The 17,552-nt window shown below is 44.7% G+C and overlaps 9 protein-coding genes across 9 annotated transcripts; 6 read left to right on the top strand and 3 right to left on the bottom strand. All coding sequences in view use genetic code 12, as the record gives it.

Moving 5' to 3' along the window:
* Window positions 1-1,454: 1,454 nt before the first annotated feature.
* On the top strand, window positions 1,455-2,075 carry LODBEIA_P49650 (uncharacterized protein; the record flags this gene model as incomplete). Its single annotated transcript, XM_066975244.1, has 1 exon — window positions 1,455-2,075. One exon carries the CDS (start codon window positions 1,455-1,457, stop codon window positions 2,073-2,075), a length of 621 nt encoding a protein of 206 aa, XP_066831903.1.
* A 2,175-nt stretch (window positions 2,076-4,250) lies between these two features.
* LODBEIA_P49640 (uncharacterized protein) lies at window positions 4,251-5,039 on the top strand (the record flags this gene model as incomplete). Its single annotated transcript, XM_066975243.1, has 1 exon — window positions 4,251-5,039. The coding sequence occupies one exon, from the start codon at window positions 4,251-4,253 to the stop codon at window positions 5,037-5,039; it is 789 nt and encodes a 262-aa protein (XP_066831902.1).
* Window positions 5,040-6,965: 1,926 nt separating this feature from the next.
* On the top strand, window positions 6,966-9,257 carry LODBEIA_P49630 (uncharacterized protein; the record flags this gene model as incomplete). The annotated part of the gene is made up of 1 exon (XM_066975242.1): window positions 6,966-9,257. One exon carries the CDS (start codon window positions 6,966-6,968, stop codon window positions 9,255-9,257), a length of 2,292 nt encoding a protein of 763 aa, XP_066831901.1.
* Window positions 9,258-9,478: 221 nt separating this feature from the next.
* Window positions 9,479-10,432, top strand: LODBEIA_P49620 (uncharacterized protein; the record flags this gene model as incomplete). Its single annotated transcript, XM_066975241.1, has 1 exon — window positions 9,479-10,432. The coding sequence occupies one exon, from the start codon at window positions 9,479-9,481 to the stop codon at window positions 10,430-10,432; it is 954 nt and encodes a 317-aa protein (XP_066831900.1).
* A 116-nt stretch (window positions 10,433-10,548) lies between these two features.
* Window positions 10,549-11,868, bottom strand: LODBEIA_P49610 (uncharacterized protein; the record flags this gene model as incomplete). Its single annotated transcript, XM_066975240.1, has 1 exon — window positions 10,549-11,868. The coding sequence occupies one exon, from the start codon at window positions 11,866-11,868 to the stop codon at window positions 10,549-10,551; it is 1,320 nt and encodes a 439-aa protein (XP_066831899.1).
* Window positions 11,869-12,986: 1,118 nt separating this feature from the next.
* LODBEIA_P49600 (uncharacterized protein) lies at window positions 12,987-13,571 on the top strand (the record flags this gene model as incomplete). Its single annotated transcript, XM_066975239.1, has 1 exon — window positions 12,987-13,571. One exon carries the CDS (start codon window positions 12,987-12,989, stop codon window positions 13,569-13,571), a length of 585 nt encoding a protein of 194 aa, XP_066831898.1.
* A 142-nt stretch (window positions 13,572-13,713) lies between these two features.
* On the bottom strand, window positions 13,714-15,402 carry LODBEIA_P49590 (uncharacterized protein; the record flags this gene model as incomplete). The annotated part of the gene is made up of 2 exons (XM_066975237.1): window positions 13,714-14,792; window positions 15,180-15,402. 2 exons carry the CDS (start codon window positions 15,400-15,402, stop codon window positions 13,714-13,716), a joined length of 1,302 nt encoding a protein of 433 aa, XP_066831897.1.
* Window positions 15,403-15,680: 278 nt separating this feature from the next.
* Window positions 15,681-16,085, top strand: LODBEIA_P49580 (uncharacterized protein; the record flags this gene model as incomplete). The annotated part of the gene is made up of 1 exon (XM_066975236.1): window positions 15,681-16,085. The coding sequence occupies one exon, from the start codon at window positions 15,681-15,683 to the stop codon at window positions 16,083-16,085; it is 405 nt and encodes a 134-aa protein (XP_066831896.1).
* A 79-nt stretch (window positions 16,086-16,164) lies between these two features.
* LODBEIA_P49570 (uncharacterized protein) lies at window positions 16,165-17,187 on the bottom strand (the record flags this gene model as incomplete). The annotated part of the gene is made up of 1 exon (XM_066975235.1): window positions 16,165-17,187. The coding sequence occupies one exon, from the start codon at window positions 17,185-17,187 to the stop codon at window positions 16,165-16,167; it is 1,023 nt and encodes a 340-aa protein (XP_066831895.1).
* Between the last annotated feature and the right edge of the window lie 365 nt (window positions 17,188-17,552).

Raw genomic sequence — 17,552 nt, 5'->3', positions numbered from 1 at the left:
TATATATATTAATATGTGAGGGAAATTATCTGGCAATTTCGATTTCGCTGGTTGGGTTCTGAAAGCTTTTATATTTCAAGGACTTGCCGTTGGAGTTGAGTTGATTGGACAAATGATGTGTTTCCTCAAGTACATGAAAAAATCTAGATTGGATTGATGGACTCAGTTGGCAATCAGTTGGGAACAATAAAAATACCACTCGATTTAGTTTGAGAAAAACCAAACAAAAAAGAACGGACTGCTATGCCAGCGTTGGAATTCTGAAAAGTAACCCTCGTTGCAAAGATAACGAAACGCACACCTTGATGGACCACGAGGCCTTTACAAAAAAAAATTGGGATGACAATCAAGCTTCTCTTTATGTAAAGCCTTTCCTTGTTAAAAAAAAAGAAGAAAAATTTAAAAACTCATCAGGAAAGCTAGACGTGAAAGCGAGGTGGAGGCGAAGGGGGAGAAGGGGGAGGAGAGATAAGGCAGGGAGGATTGGAAACTTGGGAACAAGAACAACCCTAGACTATGTTTATTATGTTGTGAATAAATAAGCACAGAGATAACTCGCGACTGTTTGTGGGTCTTTCTTCATGCGAAGCGTATCCATCCGCCAGTCTCACTGAACACTGGACGAGCTTTAAAATCAGCCCCCCCTCTCTCTTATTGCTCGGAGAAAGCAGGCAAGACACATAGACAGGTGTTTGAGATAATTTGCCATTGCGTGTAGGTTCAGATGAAAGATAATATTGGATTAACGCTGTACTATCTCCCAAGCTCTTGGGGATACGGCAAAAAAAAAAAGCTTCCCACTGTTGAATTTGGTTGGCATTCTTTTTTCTTTTGGTTTGACTGGTGTGCCATTGATTGGTGGGAATATCGTCGCCAAGATACATCCGGTGTATTGCAAAAAGAATGTTATTTTTTTTTAGGGGGTTGTGGAAGAAAAAAAAAAAGACGACCGTATTTTCAAGTGGGACAAAACGTTAAAATATGCAGTGCGTCTTAATTTTCTTTTTTTTATCTATTTGATCAATTCACCGTCCACGACTCCGAACGGTGAATCCCATCACGGCTCGGATTTTGCAATAACTACTGGAAGGAGGGGGGGAGTTTTTTCGATCTTATCCAGTTGAATAATTTTGGAGATATAATTTGTTTTTCAGTTTTGAAATCAAGTGCGTCCATTTTGTAGTAAATCCTGTTTCCTTAGCTAAATCTTGACAAGGTTTTCTGTGTCTTTTGATTTTTATACTATGACACTAGTTGGGGTATGACACACTATAATCGCTTGGGTCCAAAAACACTCCACTAATTTTGAAAAAAGACTTGAGTCCACCTCCTTCGAAAAGCTATATTTCTTGTATAATATATATATAGAGAGAAAGAGAAGGAGAGACAAGGGCGATTGGGGATTTTTAATCTTTTTGCAAAAGTCATTTCCCTCCCCCCAGCCCCAATCCAAGATGCTCGCAACTTCGTTATTCATCACCGCGTTCTGCTTCTTATTTGCCCGTGCCGAGGACTGGGCCACCTACCCTCAAGTGCCCAAAACGGCCTCCATCAACGGCTTCGCCGACCCCATCATCGACTTGTTGCCGCAATGTGCCAAAGAATGCGTCAAGTTCCCCGTCAACAACACTCCTTGTCCATACTGGGACACCGGTTGTTTCTGCGTCATGCCCCAGTGGGCCGGCTTAGTGGGCCAATGCATAGCCTTGAGCTGTTCCGGGGACGATGTAGCTAGTGCTACGTTTTTGGCCACCTCGTTGTGTTCAACGGTGGGCGCCAACACTTGGATGATGCCTGCTTCGATCTCGACCATGTTGAGTACTGCTGCTGGCAACGCGAGAGAAGTTACTACTATTTCGGGCATGACACCCATGTCGTGGGTTATTGGTCCTGGGAGCTCGGCTAGCACTGGCACTGTTGATGTTGCTACTGAAACTGGCACTGCTGCTGCTTCTTCTGCTACAACCTCCGCTACTACGGCTAGTGGCTCTTCGTCAGCTACAAATATCGCCGTTTTGCAAACTGCTAGCTTTGGGTTGGTTACCGCGGGTTTCCTTTTGAGTTGGTTGTTCTGATTGGTGGAGTTAGTGTCTATACTATAGAGAAAACCTGTATGGAATCGACGAAAAACGGAAAAACCTCAACTTTGCCTTTGTTCTACTCTAGTTTGGATTGCATGACCGTGGGCTACTAAGTGAGTGAGTTGGACGGTGCTTGCTCTTTAAGGGATAACCCGCCAACCAGGATCGCGGAAGGTCTTCTTGTACAATAGTGGCTCCGATGCCTGCCACGACACAAAGGTTCAACGGAATCTAGGCGAAGATGTGAGACAAGTATTAGCGAAGCGCAGACTGCAGTGCTCCTTCTTTTGTGGTGGTTGCGAGCAATATTAACCCTTTCCACCCTTGCGCTCTGCAGAAACCCGAACGTGATGGTGGTGTCTCGTGACCATTCAAACAAGACTATCCCTCTCACGTTTTTCCTTTCTTTTTTACTTCTTGCCCGATCCAACGGGGCAATGCAATCCACGAATGCCGCGCTTCTTCATCTCGAAACAGTTGACCATTTCTCTCCCTTTTTTTTGTTTTCTTTTACTAAATCTCTTTTGTTCCAAAGTGAATCTCCGATTCCAGTTCATGCATGTCTATGCCACCTATTAGCACGAAAATAGCAGATTATTCTTTTCCATTTGCGGTGGAATTTCTTGTAAGCACAACTTTTAGACTCATGCATGGTATGGTAAAAGAATAATTACAATCGATGGCGGTTAAAACAAAACAAAAAAAAAATTCTTGCTTCACCTGGGATTTATCTATTTGATCAATTGCTGCGAAAACCCCGAAACTGAATACAAACCACAAGCGAGTTGTCACTAACTCGCACTTCGAAATTAATCGGATACATGACGTATATCTCACGACTTGTAAGCCCTCCATGGGTTTTCCTTTGTCACATCCCCGGTTCAAAAACCAAAAAAGAGTGCCCACCCGCGTGATAATTTACTCGCCAACAGAGTTTTGTTACTGTCAATGCCAACGTCAACTTCTCACTACTGCGGCCGCTTCTGCAACCTCTAGCAAAAAAAATGTTTTGACCAAGCTGTTAACAAAATAAATTTTCTTGGTCTCTGTTTTTTTTTCTCCAGTGTCGTTCGTATTATCATTGGTCAAGCTTGACTGCGAAGAGCACGAAGAGAGGCAAAGAGAGACGACGGGGAGGGAAGAAAGCGGAACCGCAAGTCTCTCCCTATACGTGCAAAACTTATATTATAATTTCCGCCCCCCGCCCACCGCCCGTCTCCTTCTCCCCTTCTCCCAAAATGGACGTTTTGACTCTTTTTTCTGTTTGTACCAAGGTGCACCAGAGTAAGAACACGAGGGAACCTCAATTGGCTATCTCTTCATTGTAGAAATTTGCTCAAGGATGCCTTTTCCTAAGTTTTTTGAACTCCCCGTGGCAAAATCTTAACTTGATGCCGAACTTCGCTTTCAGCAAAGGCTTGACAAATTAGAAGCTTTCCATACTCAAACTATTTCGCACATGAGCCTTCATTACTAAAAAAACCACAACAAACTGCGCAGTATATCACCGCTTTCTCATGTTTTTTTGTTGTTCTTTTTGAGACACTTGTAGCGAAGGTTCCGAAGTGTTTTTTTTTTCGGAAAATTGAAGTGTTTGGATTTTGACCGGGTTTTTGATACCTTTGTCAATTGATACCCTTTTTTTGGAGGTTTTAGACGGTCAGGAGACTGCAAAACCTCATAAACCCCCCCTCTCTCCCCTCTCCCCTCCAATTGAGCTGAATTGTTTTGATGTTCTAGATTACCGAGACGATTTATTTTTCTTGGTGGGTCTAGCGGTGGATATATGTTTGCTTCCCCGTTAATAATGGACATGTTGACTGTAGGTTGTGAAAAAGGATTTATCCTGCCAGTGTGCCCAACTTTGTGTTTATTGGCACAATCGCTCTCTCAGTTGGAGAATATTAAAAAAAAAAAAAAAAGGTTGGCAAAAGTCACCTCGTAGAATTTTTCAACATGACCCATGGGTTGATGGCTACTAGGCACTTCTTCCCAGGTCGAGGACTGGATCTTATTATTTAAAGGAAACAAATCCCTTTGAACTTTTTTCATTACTAGCCTCATGTCTTCCCTCTTTCCCTCTCTTTTCTCTTCTGTTTTAACAATATCCTCCTTTGCTTCTTTTTCTCCTAAAGAATTAAAAAGACACTCGCTCATCAATTAATCACCATGGCTGACGCTTACACTCAATACCCTTCAGTTCCAAGAACCGCTTCTATCAACGGTTTCGCTGACAGAATCTACGACCAATTGCCAGCTTGTGCTCAACCATGTATGTTTGAAAACACCGGCTCGACCCCATGCCCATACTGGGACACTGGTTGTCTTTGTGTCATGACTCAATGGTCCGGTGTTGTTGCCCAGTGTATCGCCGACAACTGTTCCGGTAACGATGTTGTTGTTGCTGAGTCCTTAGCCACCTCCATCTGTTCAAGTGCCGGTGTCTGGGAGCCATACTGGATGTTGCCAGCCAGTGTTTCCGACGCTTTGGCTGCTGCTGCTACTCAAGTTGAAACCACCCCAACTTCAACTGAAGAGCCAAGCGCGCCAACCACCACCGCCGAAGCTGCTACTGCTGAAGCCACCACTGAAGCACCAGTCACTTCTGAAGCAGCAGTCACTTCTGAAGCAGCAGCCACTTCTGCCCCTGCTGCTGAAACCAGTGCTCCTGCTGAAGAAGCACAACCTGAAGAAGAAGAGCAACCAACCTCAGTTGCTGCTGAAGCTGGAGAAGCTGAAGAACAACCAACTTCCATCAGTGCCAGCGGTGAAGGTAACGCTACTACTTTTACCCCAGAAGAAGAATCGCTTGTCCCAGTTGAATCATCTTCTGTTGCTGCTGCTGAGGAATCTGAATCCGCAGAAGCTTCATCCATCTCTGTTCAATTGGCCAACGGTGCTGTTCTTCCAGGTGTTGCCGTCGGTGGTGTCATTGCTGCCATTGCTGCTTTGATGTAAACAAGATCGACGACGTTGTTTTACATTGCTTTTGTTGATTTCATTTTGATTCGATTTGATTTGGTTTTTAAAAAGTATGCACCTTCCGTTTCATTTTTCTTGAAGACTTACCCTGCTTTGATTCTAAAGTTTGTTTGTTTGTTCTTTCTTTCTTTGCTTGTTTTTGGTTTCTTGCTATATTCAACTGGCATAGTTTTCTGTTTTGGCACAATTTAATCATGAGTTGCTGATTTAATTCCATAGTTGAACACTTTTTTTTTGCAATCTAGATAAACAGCTTAGTTCATGTTAGAGCTTGCCTTTGGCTTTTAATATATTTTTGACATCAATACATACTAATCATAGTTTACTGCGGCTGGTGGAATATCCCGTTGGCTCTACATCTTCTCTATATGTTTGGGTTTGCTCTTTTGCTCTGAGCGGCGGCCTTGAAAGAATTCCACACGGCGGTGAATTGCATCCACACTGCCATTGTAATACTAGCCAACATTAGCCAAACTCAACCACTTCAACCAAAATCAACCAAAATATAACCATATAGTTTTATATTTACCACACACACACGCACACACACTGCGACGTACTATTATCGACATCAATAATGGTGAGTAGTTTGTAGTGAGTAGGTGTTGGTAACAGTTGTGTATCAAAATTTTTTCCAGATTCAACTTGGTTGCCACAATTTTCAACCCCCAAAAAATCCCCATGGTCTATGTCTATTTGTTGCTAGTGGAATACTTGCATCATGTCAGCACCGTTGCTGTTTGTTTCATATGGATTCGCTTCTAGCTACGGATAGCTAGCTTCATGTCACCAAATTGAAACCAACGAAAAGGACCTTACAGACTACAGAACAGAATAGAGTGTAGTACATAGCTAGAGAAAGAGGGTTGGGGGAGGGGGGGGGGGGGGGGGGGGGTCAACTCTTTCGGAAATTGAGATAGTTAATGTTATGCGGCTTTCAAAAGTAATCAAAAACAGCAAACTCGATGTTTGATTCAAGAGGATAAAGAGGTGGAGGGGCGGCTATACTCGGTCGGCTATAGGCGGCCGGCTACAGCAAGTGCCTTGTGGCTGCAGGTAGTCTTGATAGCCAAGACTCATCAAGCCCACCATTATAACATGCAATGGAATTTTGAGAATCGTCGGGTTATCCTTTATCATCTCGATCCATATAGCGACACGCACACACGTTTGCACGTTTGCACGTTTCCAATTTGCCACTAGCATCACTTTAAAGAAGATCAAGGGGTTTGAAGTTGATGCTGTGGAAAGAATTTTGGGGCCGTGCGTTTACGCCACAGTCCTGTTTTTACTAGTGACTCCACATACAAAGGCTCGCAAATCCAAAATTGCAAACAAACGGCATAAATCATCTGTTTATTGGTAATTTATTGATGGAACTTAACCTCCTCGATTAAGTAAAAAAAAAAGGCAGAAAAAGAAAAAGAAACAGAAACAGAAATCTCAAATTCTTCCCTCCTTGCACCTCGACGCTGAGGCTATTTTTATGCTTTCTTATTTTTGACAGGATGTGTCACCTCGAAGGCATTTCACTCGAGATGGCCTGAATTCCGTGTTTTGTTATTAGCTTCATCTACATATTTGGTCACGTGCAATGCTGCTGCTCGAAGAGATACGGCATCGAACCACTAATTAGAACAAAAAAAGAAAAAGCAAAAAACAAAATTAAGCGGCAAAACAATAGATCCAAACTATCTGAACGCATTGATTCAGCATACCACAGTTCTGAGCTCAAAAAAAAGAGTCGATGCTTTTGGGAGAGGGGGGAGGTACTTAAACGTTGAGATGCGCTTGTCAATGCCGGATACTTACTTTGCTGGGCCATAGCTGCCTTTACCAAATTTTTTTTTCTAAAAAAAAAAAAAAAAAACCCCCGAAGAAAGAAGGAAGGAAGGGAAGAAAATGGCCAAGAACCAGGACGCAAACGTCAAGACCACCGAAGTTTACACCGTTGAGCGTCAGAACTCAGACTCCAACATCTCAGATGCGTTGCTGTCCAAAAGTCCTCCACAAGACAATGAGTCCGGTAAGGAGGAGTTAGATTCGGATATCGCTGAGTTGCCCCAGGTTGTTCGAGACACGGTGACATTTGAGGATGACCCAACCATCGCGGTGTTCACATTCCGATATTTTCTACTTTCCATGATATTCATTATCCCTGGAGCATTTATCGATACTATGAACTCGTATAGAACCACCTCGGCCGCGTACTCGATTTTTTTCGTGCAGATTGCTTCGCATTGGGCGGGGAGATGGTTGGCCCGAGTATTGCCGAACAAGACCATTCGTTTCGGCCGGTTTTTCAGCTTCAGTCTCAATCCCTGTCCATATAGCGTAAAGGAGACTGTTTTGGTGACGCTCACGGCTAGCAGTGGTGCCACGGGGAACTTGGGAACAAGCTCATTATCGCTCGCCGAGATCTACTATGGCGAAACAGTCCTGGCGGCTGTCAGCTTGTTCTTTATGTGGGCAATCGTGGGGATCGGCTACTCCTTTGCAGCCATAAGCAGGTCCCTCTTGTTATATGACCCCCAGTTTATTTGGCCTCAATCGCTCATGACAGCAAACTTAATGAATGTGCAACTGCGGGGAGACTCCGATTCCAAAAGCAGCAAAAAGCAAATGAAAGTGTTTTTGTACGTGATAGCTGGTGTTTGCGTTTGGCATTTCTTTCCCGAGTACATTTTTCCCATGACTTCATCGTTGGCCTTCTTGTGCTGGGTTGCTCCCGAAAACTACGTGGCCAACTTTGTTGGCTCTGGACTAGGCGGCATGGGTTTTTTGAATTTCACACTCGACTGGTCCAACATTACTTCATCCATCATGTTGTATCCGTATTGGGTCCAAGTCGTGCTGTTTTTGGCTTTTGTGTTGAGCGCTTGGATTTTGATCCCGCTGATCAAGTTTGGCAACTTGTCGAGCTTCAAGCACGGATTGATGTCAAATAGTTTGTTTCTAGCCAACGGGACCAGATACCCAACACTGCAGTTGCTAACCTCGGATTTCCAATTGAACGTGACTCGTTATCACGAGCTTGGGGAGGTGCACCTTGGAGCTCAGCGTGCCTACAACATGTTCTTTGACTATGCCGCGTATTTATCCGGGTTTGTCTGGGCTTTGGTGTTTGGCTTTGACAGCCTCAAAGGTTCTTTAATGAAGCTAGTTGAGTCACACAAAAAGAAACAATCGTTGGCTTCGCAGTACACGGACAGATTAAACAAGATTCAATCTGCATACAAGGAAGTCCCCATATATTGGTACCTTGTGCTTTTCCTTGGATCGTTCATCACACTCTTGGTGATCTTTGCCACTGACAGCTTGTTCATGCCGTGGTGGTGTTTGCTTGTTGGTGTGGGAATAGGTGCCGTGATTGTTACCCCCTTGGCCTGGCTCTATGCATTGTCGAATTTCCAGTTGGCTATAGGCACGTTCAATGAACTCCTTTACGGCTACATGATCCAAGGCAGGCCCCACCGGCACCCAGCCGGAGCAACGGTGTTTGGTGCAGTTGCAGGAGACAGTTGGTACCGAGCTCAGTATATGCTCCAGGATATGAAAATCGGCCATTACATGCATATCCCTCCAAGGGCAGTGTTTTTCAGTCAGGTCTGGGGAAGCTTTATTGGGGTGTTTGTCAACTATGGTGCTCTTAGATGGGTGTTGCTGCTGAAGAAGGACTACTTGAACGGTACCAAAGTTGACCATTTGCATCAGTGGACCGGCCAAAGCATCGTTTCGTACCACACAAACGCAATTCAATACGTGGTGTTGGGCCCTTCAAGACTATTCAAGAATTACCAAATCTTACCTTACGGGTTCTTGCTCGGCGCGGTGGCGCCACTAATCGTCTATGGCGTCTACCGATTATTCCCCAAATCGAAGCTTCAGTTCAACTTGTGGAACACAACGGTGTTTTTTTCGACAATGTCTACTTTCTACGGTAATATCTCAACTGGTCCGCTTTCGCTGTTCATTGGTGGAACCGTGACCAATTTCTATGCCTTTAGGTACCACCATTCGTTCTGGCAGAAATGGAACTATTTGGTAGCCGCTGCCGCTGATACCGGTTACAATTTGGCAGTCTTGCTCATCTTTATCTTCTTTTCGGCAGGAAAAACTACCTTAATGCCCAATTGGTGGGGCAATAATGAGAAGACCATTGAACGTTGTTTCGCTTTGGCCAAGGCTGGTTAGAATTTTCTAAGGGGGTTTTCAATGTTCACACCACAATTGCTTTTGGGGGGTTTATGTATAGGTACGCAACTTTTTGTTTTTTTATTGTGAAGTTCCATGCTACAATATTTGGGTGCAAAAAAAAAAAAAACAAAAAAGGGAAAAAAAAACCAAAAATTGTTATACAAAGCTTTTCACCATTTTCCAACAGGAACTGCTTGTTGTTTTCATTGGCGGCATCAATGGACAACATAGATTATGAAAAGAGCCTTCCTAGGCCCAAACAGAGACGAAGCAAACTCTGCTTCCTCGCCTACTCCATTTTTGAAATTGTCTCACTCGTTTTCCTTTTCCTCACCACGTTTGGGTTTCTACTATCCGGCACCAGCTTCTTGCCGCTACAAGCGTTTAATCCCTTGAGAATCAAGATCCAAGCACAGTCAAACTTGGCCAAGGACACCATCGATATAATTCAGCAGGGTCTCAAATTCGCCACCTACCTCTCGAATGACCTCAACGTCTACGCCAATTTCACCACTAACGACACCATCTTGCAGAAGCTAGACACGCTATATGATGGCAGCGCATACCAATTTAATTTGTTCGGCTACTGCCGAACTGATCCTTTGGCGGAAACGCACGGCTGCTTTGATGGTGAAGGCATCAATGTCGTGTCGTGCTTCTTGACCGACTTGGGGATGCAGCTAAAGACCTTGACTGGAGAAGAGCATAGTGGCATTGACGACAAGTTGGTCAAGATCTACTACGATTTGATCCATCAGTTGTGCCGGGGCCGCATGTGGACCACGAGGTTTCCCTGTGTGCTCCAGGGATATAACTGCATGGGGTTCCTATTGCAGTACGTTGCCATTTTGGCGGTGCTGCTAACGGCGTTGGCCGTTGCTGTGTGTCTCGCTGACTTTGTGTTGTTGTACGGGTTATTTGGCGTCAGTTGGAAGTTTACGTTCCGGTTGCGGCTCTGGTGCATCATCATGAGCATGGTTTGTGTGAATCTCACGTATGTTGCCATTTTCTACATTTCGCAATCGATCGAGGAACTAGTACAGCAGTACCAGGTTGGTCAAATCAGGTTCAACTTTCGGTGTTGGATCGCGTGGGATATCGTTTTTTTCATCGCCATGATTTTCGTCGCCAAAAGACAGAGGGAATACGAGAAAATCAGGTTTCCATATTAATCTATTATATTTGAACTATTATCGATCTAAATTGAAAAAATTAATAAATTTTTTTTGTCTTTGTTTTTTTTTTTCTTGAATGATGTTTATAAACTTTTTCTTTTTCTTTTTCTTTTTTAACCGTAGACTTTCTTGAAAGCTTGGTCGAAGTCGTTGATAATGTCATCGATGAATTCAGTACCAATTGAGACTCTAATCAACCCTTTGGAGACACCTGCTGCCTTCTTTTCGTCTTCGGACAATTGTTGATGTGTAGTGAAATATGGAGCAATGACCAACGTCTTGGAGTCACCGACATTGGCCAAGTTGGAAGCAATCTCCAATTGGTCCACCAATTTGGGGGATGCTTCGTCGAACGGATCGCCCGATGTGTTTTCAATGTCCTTGACGGAAAATGCAATGGCACCACCAAAGTATTTGGCGTCATTGTTAAAGTACTTCTTGGCCAATTCGTGCGATTCATGCGATGGCAATCCCAAATACGACACCGATTCCACTTGAGGGTGTTTTTCCAACCATTGGGCCAATTTCAACGCATTGTCACTTTGTCTCTCCACTCTCAAACTCAAAGTCTCCAACCCTTGCAACAACAAAAAGGCGCCGAATGGGTTCAAGGATGGACCCAAGTCACGCAACAATTCGATTCTCAAGTGGCCAATGAAAGCGGCTTCTTTCAAAGCCTCGCTCAAGATCAAGCCATGGTAGCCTTCAGAGGGCTTGGAGAACTGGGGGTATTTTTCGGGGTATTTTGTCCAGTCAAATTTACCAGAGTCCACAACGACACCGGCAATAGTGGTACCGTGACCGCCGATCCACTTGGTGGCTGAGTGGGTGACGATATCGGCACCGTGAGCAATTGGGTTGACAAGGAAACCACCGGCACCAAAAGTGTTGTCGACAACAACGGGGATCCCGTTATCGTGGGCAATCTTGACAATTCTCTCGAAATCGGGCACGTTATACTTTGGGTTACCAATCGACTCCAAGTAGATGGCCTTGGTCTTGTCATCAATCAACCTGGCAAAGTCCTCGGGGTCGTCACCATTGACTATTCTGGCCTCAATTCCCAATCTCTTGAAGGCAACTTTGAACTGGTTATAGGTACCACCGTACAAGTACGAAGTACTAATAATGTTATCGCCGGCGTGGGCTAAACCAGCAATGGCCAAAAACTGGGCTGATTGGCCCGACGAGGTGGCCAACGCAGCAATACCGCCCTCCAAAGCAGCAATTCTCTGCTCAAAAACGTCGTTTGTGGGGTTCATGATTCTGGAGTAAATGTAGCCTGGGGTCTCCAAGCCAAACAATTGGGCGCCATGTTTCGAGTCGTTAAAGACATACGACGTAGTAGCGTAGATTGGGGGTGCTCTAGCCTGGTGTGGCTTTTCAACTGGCTGACCAGCGTGCAACTGAAGGGTATCGAAATGAGAAGGCATTGTGAAAAACTCTCAAGTACAGAATGAAACGGGGGATGAAAGTAATGAAAAAAAAAAAAAAAAAAAATAGGTTTGGAAGAAGGACTGATGGGTAATATATATAATGGTAACTTTTTCAACCACAGTATCCCTAGTAGTTCTTACATATGATTGCATAAACGACCCATGGGAAATCGAGGGTTGAGGGGGAGGTGGGAAATCGATTGATTTTTTGTGGGGGGCTCAAACTTTCAACTGTGGCGCTTGGGATGTCTCACTTGCCTAAACGGGTAGGTGGTGCGGCTCAGTCGAGATTTGATTATTTTGGTTGAAAATTCACTGATATCACGTGACACGATATCAACCAAAAGTATAATTCAAGCTCTTGAACCCCCCCCAGTTGAAACCCCTACTTGCTGGCACCTGCTTCAACAGTCAACAGTTTGGACTGCGGTTGAGAAAGCCGAAGCTCCAACGGACAGATTCAACTTGAAGATATGACTGTCGACCATGTGCAAGAAGAAAAACTGGGTTTCGAAACTTCAGAATCGACACGGTTTTGACACAAGTTGTTCTCATGGGAGTGACTAGTCACAATCGAAGTAGTACTCCCCCTTGATATCCTCCGAAGGTCTATGGAAAGACAGGCCCCGGTGTCAAAGCTCATTCATCGCTTGCAATGTTGATCTTGAGTGTCGACCCGCACGCGCGTACTCTTTGTCACGTGATTGTCATCACTCCATGTTCTCTTTTTTTTTTGGTCCGAACACTCGGACCATTTCCCGATTTGGCCGATTTTGAAACATGCCAAAACACTCTTCACCAAGACCACCCCGTGATTGCAAAACACCAAAACAAAAAACCCCCATGATGAATGCACTCGAGGGTGTTTACGTATGGTAGTCCAGGCTCACCAGTGCATTGGCACTACAACAAAGGGACAACGATGCAAAATCAGCGTCGGCACAAAGAAAGGATACTGTTCCTACCATCTGCATCAAGCAGGAAAGCAATTCCATCCACTCCCAGCTAAGCTTCCCCTAAGTGTTGGTTCTTCGCCAAAAAAGACAAAAGTGCATTGCATTGGCCTGTTTGAACACGACCAACGAGTTGACAAGGGCTATATTTACGTTTACACCATGCGAAATTTCATATCTCCACCCAAAGATTGGGATTTCCAAGTGAAGAACGTGCCCCAGACCTCGAAGCGACATAGAGACAAGTGGATCAGCTTCAAGAGCATCAAGTCGCCGTACATTTTGATCAAAGTAGGGATGACGACCCAATTGCCCAACGTGCGCATCAAACAGTGGGAGTTGAAATGTAAGCACGAGTTGGTCAATATGGGTCCCGCGAATCTGCATTTGGCTAAGCCGCATTTGAGTTGGTGGCAGCGGATGGCGAACTTGAGTTTGGAAGATGGTCAAAGAGTAGATGCAACGTACCGCAATTTGCAAAACGAGGGGTTTTATTGTAACGGGAATTTGAAAAATGTCGAGATGGCGATACATTCCAAGCTAAGAGCAAATTATGGCAAGGGTGATGTTTTCTGCAGCGGGTGTGTTTCTGACGATGACCTCACCGTCAACAAAAGCACCAAAGCGGTGCCCTTAAGGCACAATTTCAAAGTGCACGTGGAATGGTTCTTGGTGCCCAAGACAGATCTTACTCTGGTCTACAAATTGATCGACGAGACGTGCAACGCACACGCCAGAGCCAATTGAGTTTGCAATATAATACAATTCTTCTTTATTTGGTTTTTGAAAAGAAAGAAAAAAAAAGCTAGAAACCTATAAATCAAAGAAAAAAGAGATTGAGCTTCTTTTTCCTTTTTTTTTCTTCTTCTTTCATAACTTTTTTTATATTTTATGTGTTCATGTAGGTGGATGGGTCGACTCCTTCTTCTGGGAACTCGGTGATTTTCACATCGAATCTGCTTTGGATCTTCTCCAAGACTTCCTCGTCTTCCTTTGTCGAAACAAAAGAAATACCCAAACCTTTGGTACCAAATCTACCAGCTCTACCAACTCTGTGCAAGTACTGGTCAGCCTCGTTTGGCAAGTCATAGTTGATCGCCAAGTTGATTCTCTCGATATCGATACCTCTACCGAAAACATCAGTGGAAACACAGATTCTCTTGTTAAACTCTTTGAACGACTTGTATCTCTCGATTCTTTCCTCTTGTGGCAATCCCGAGTGAACGGCAATGGAAGGGAAGTTGCAAGCGCACAACAACTTGTTCAATTCATTTGCTCTTTGAGTGGACTTGACGAAAATAATCACCTGGTTGAATTCTAAAGAGTCCAACAAGTCCGACAACTTTCTATTCTTTTCCTTCTCTTCCAATTTGATGTAGTATTGTTGCAAACCGTGCAAAGTCAACTTAGCTTCATCGTCAACATAAATTTCCAAAGGATTCTGCATGAATTTCTTGCAAACGGGACGAATCTCTTGAGACAAGGTGGCTGAAAACATCATGACTTGTTTTTGGTGTGGCGTGGCTCTGAAGATATCCTGCACGTCTCTTCTCATATCGATGGACTCCAACACTTTGTCACACTCGTCAATCACAAACGACTTGATGTTGTTCAATCTGATGGCCTTGTCTTGAACCAAAGCGTGCAATCTACCGGGAGTGGCAACCACAATGTGAGGGCAAGTGTCCTTGTTTTTCAACTTTTCAATGTCTCTCTTGACCGGAGTACCACCGTAAAACACCTCGGTTTTAACGTCGGGCATGTATTTGGAGAATCTCGCGTACTCGTTTTTGATTTGGTAGGCCAATTCTCTCGTGTGGCAAATGACCAACGTGGAAATCTCGCCTGGAACCGGGTCCAACTGTTGCAATGTAGACAATACAAACACGGCAGTTTTACCTAAACCGGATTTGGCTTGACACAAGACATCAGTACCCAATATGGATTGTGGGATACAAACTTGTTGGACTTGAGAAAAAAAAAATTTGTTAGTTCATTTGTTCGTTTGTTTTCGTGAAATATGAAGGACGCAATATTCGTTGAGCTGTAGTCCGATTCCATGTAGTGGTGGGGGAAAAAAAAACCTGGCAGGTTGTAAACTGAAAAAGTTTCAGTAAATGAAGGCTCCGCTGGCTGGCTGGCTGGCTGGCAGTGGCTTGCATTCTCCTTTTTTCTTCCCCCAAATTTTGGAAAAGTTTAAAGATGGCTACTTCGTCCATCTAAAGAACACACACACACATGAATCGTCTTCAAGATTGAATTAGAAAAGTGAAAAAAAAAAAAATTTGTCGAAATCAACTTGCAGCATCAAGAACATTGGTCACTTCACGTAGATGGATTAAATGGTGTACGAACCTTCTGAGGGATGTTCAAACCCGCAATCACCAATGGCTCTTAATAATTCAGGCTTCAACAAAAAGTCTCTGAAACCAGTGGCGTGGATACCGACATATGAACCTTTCTTGTCAGCCTCGGTGTCGTTGGAAGCTTCGCCTTCGCCGGCTTGAGCGGTGGTTGGCACTGCAATTTCCTCTGAGTCAGAGTAGTCTAATAATTCTTCTTGATTTTCAGCGGACATATCGTATAGCTGGCTGGAAATATGTGCGGGAGGGGGTTGAGTTTGGTATCAATGGATTCGGTTTGACTGAGGTGTTGTCAGTTTGTCGCCGGTATAATTTTTCACTTTCACCATCCATGCGTGTGTGTGTCGTGTGTCGTGTGTCGCGTTGTGTGTCGTGAAATTCTCCACTTGGCTCCAACACTAGAGCGGGAAGTCCATCTTCCACATACGCATATATACCAACACACTGACACCCACACAATTCAACATTCAACATCTAAGTAGCTTACAAAGACATGTTTAGAATTGCTCCGATAATCAAAGCGCCAAAGGTTAGAGTTTTACCACGCGCAAAAGCTAGCGTCAGGGACTTTAGAACCACGCCACGAGCTCAATTTTTCAACAAGGGCCCTACTCCCGAAGAGCAAGAACAAGCCCTTGCCAAGGTGAGGAAAGCATTGGAGGCGCATCCGGAATTGAGGCAGTTGACGATGGATTTCAAGACTTTGCTTGAAGGCAAAGGGTTGTTGGCGCAGGGTAGACCTTCCATGACTCAGATGATGAGGCTCTTGACTGATAAAGATGTGATTGCTCACGGGGCCAAATTGAAGAAGTTTTTGGACACAAATGATACGGGGTTGACGAAGGACGAGTTGGCTACCATCACTGGGGCCTACATGTTCCAAGGAAAGGAGATATGAGGAGGAGTATAATTATAGACATCTGTAAATAGAAAGATAGGGAGAAGAAGAAGGAGCAGGAGGTCAAGTAACAGACAAACTACTTTTTTGCAAACGAGGCAGAGATGTTGGCGGCTTCTTCAACACCTCTCGCGATTGTACTTCTAATTGCTCCATCTTCCATTTTCAACAACCCGCCAATGGTGGTGCCGCCCGGGGTGCAAACTTTGCTTTTCAACGCGGCGGGATGTTCACCGGACTCCAAGAGCATTTTTGCGGTTCCCTCCATCACTTTTGCAGCCGAGAGTCTGGCCACGTCGAAGGGCATGCCCATTCGAACCGCGCCGTCAATGAGCGACTCCATCATGAGCAAGCAGAAGGCCGGACCCGATCCTATCAAAGAGGTGGCAATGTCCATGTTCTTTTCCGGTATCACCACTGACAATCCAATGGGGTCAATCAAGTGCTTGACGAGCTGCTGTTGCTCGGCAGTCACCTCGGACGAGAAGGAGATCGCAGCAGTGCCGCATCCGTATTTGGCCGGCGTATTGGTCATGACCCTGACGACGTAGGGGGAAAAGATGGATAATTCGCCAAGCGTGGTGCCTGCAAGTAGGGAGATCACGAGTTGGCGGCCCGTCAAGGAACTCAGCACTTGTTCGTAGACTTGTCGGCACATGTAGGGCTTTACTCCCAAGATTAGCACGTCTGCCTGTGAGACAGCCTTGTTGTTGTCCTCTACTCCAAAGGAAAACTCAATGGCCTCGTGACCTTTGAATGTCTCCTGGAGCGTCGCGCTAGGGCTGTTTGTGCACAAGATGATCTTCTTTGGGAAAGGGTCAATTTCCAGGTTCAATATGGCCGAAACAACGGCCGTTCCCATGACACCTGCTCCCAACACTGTAATTGTGTAACCCTTCAACCCGCGCAAACTCATCCTGTCACCCGTCCTGTCACTCATACTGCCACGAATCTTGACCCTTGTTGATCCTGGTGCTGGTGCTGGTGGCGGTCTTGGAAAAATAAACAACAAAAAAGAAAAAAACCAACACATATCAGTTGGCGCGACAGTCAGATTCGTGCAGCATATTACCGCTTTAGGAAGTCTACAGTATCGGTCCATTCAACACTTAAGGGGAGTGAGTAAAGAGAGGGAGAAAGCATTCTAAGGGGCGAGAAGAGGTGCCAAACACTGTAAGACTATGTAAATTTTGCAAGTATGCTTGATATTAAATGTCCACATTCATCACCAGTATAAGTACTACCTCTGGTTCCCTGTTAGAAGGCTGATAAAACGGGGCCCTTTTGCTGTAAATGGTCCATCTGGTGCCCACTCTAAGCAGCAATACAACTGAGAACCCGCAAAGGAGGAAGAACGAGACAGTAAGAGGAAGAAAAAAAAAAAATTAAAAAGTGGTTTGAGGAATCTGTCCCCGTTGGGTAGTCAGGCAGTTCAACCTAGTCTATGGCTCACAGCTAGCTCCAAAG

This window comes from Lodderomyces beijingensis, assembly GCF_963989305.1.
Source record: "Lodderomyces beijingensis strain CBS 14171 genome assembly, chromosome: 6".
NCBI lineage: Eukaryota > Fungi > Ascomycota > Pichiomycetes > Serinales > Debaryomycetaceae > Lodderomyces > Lodderomyces beijingensis.
This window is presented reverse-complemented; position numbering and strand designations above follow the sequence as displayed.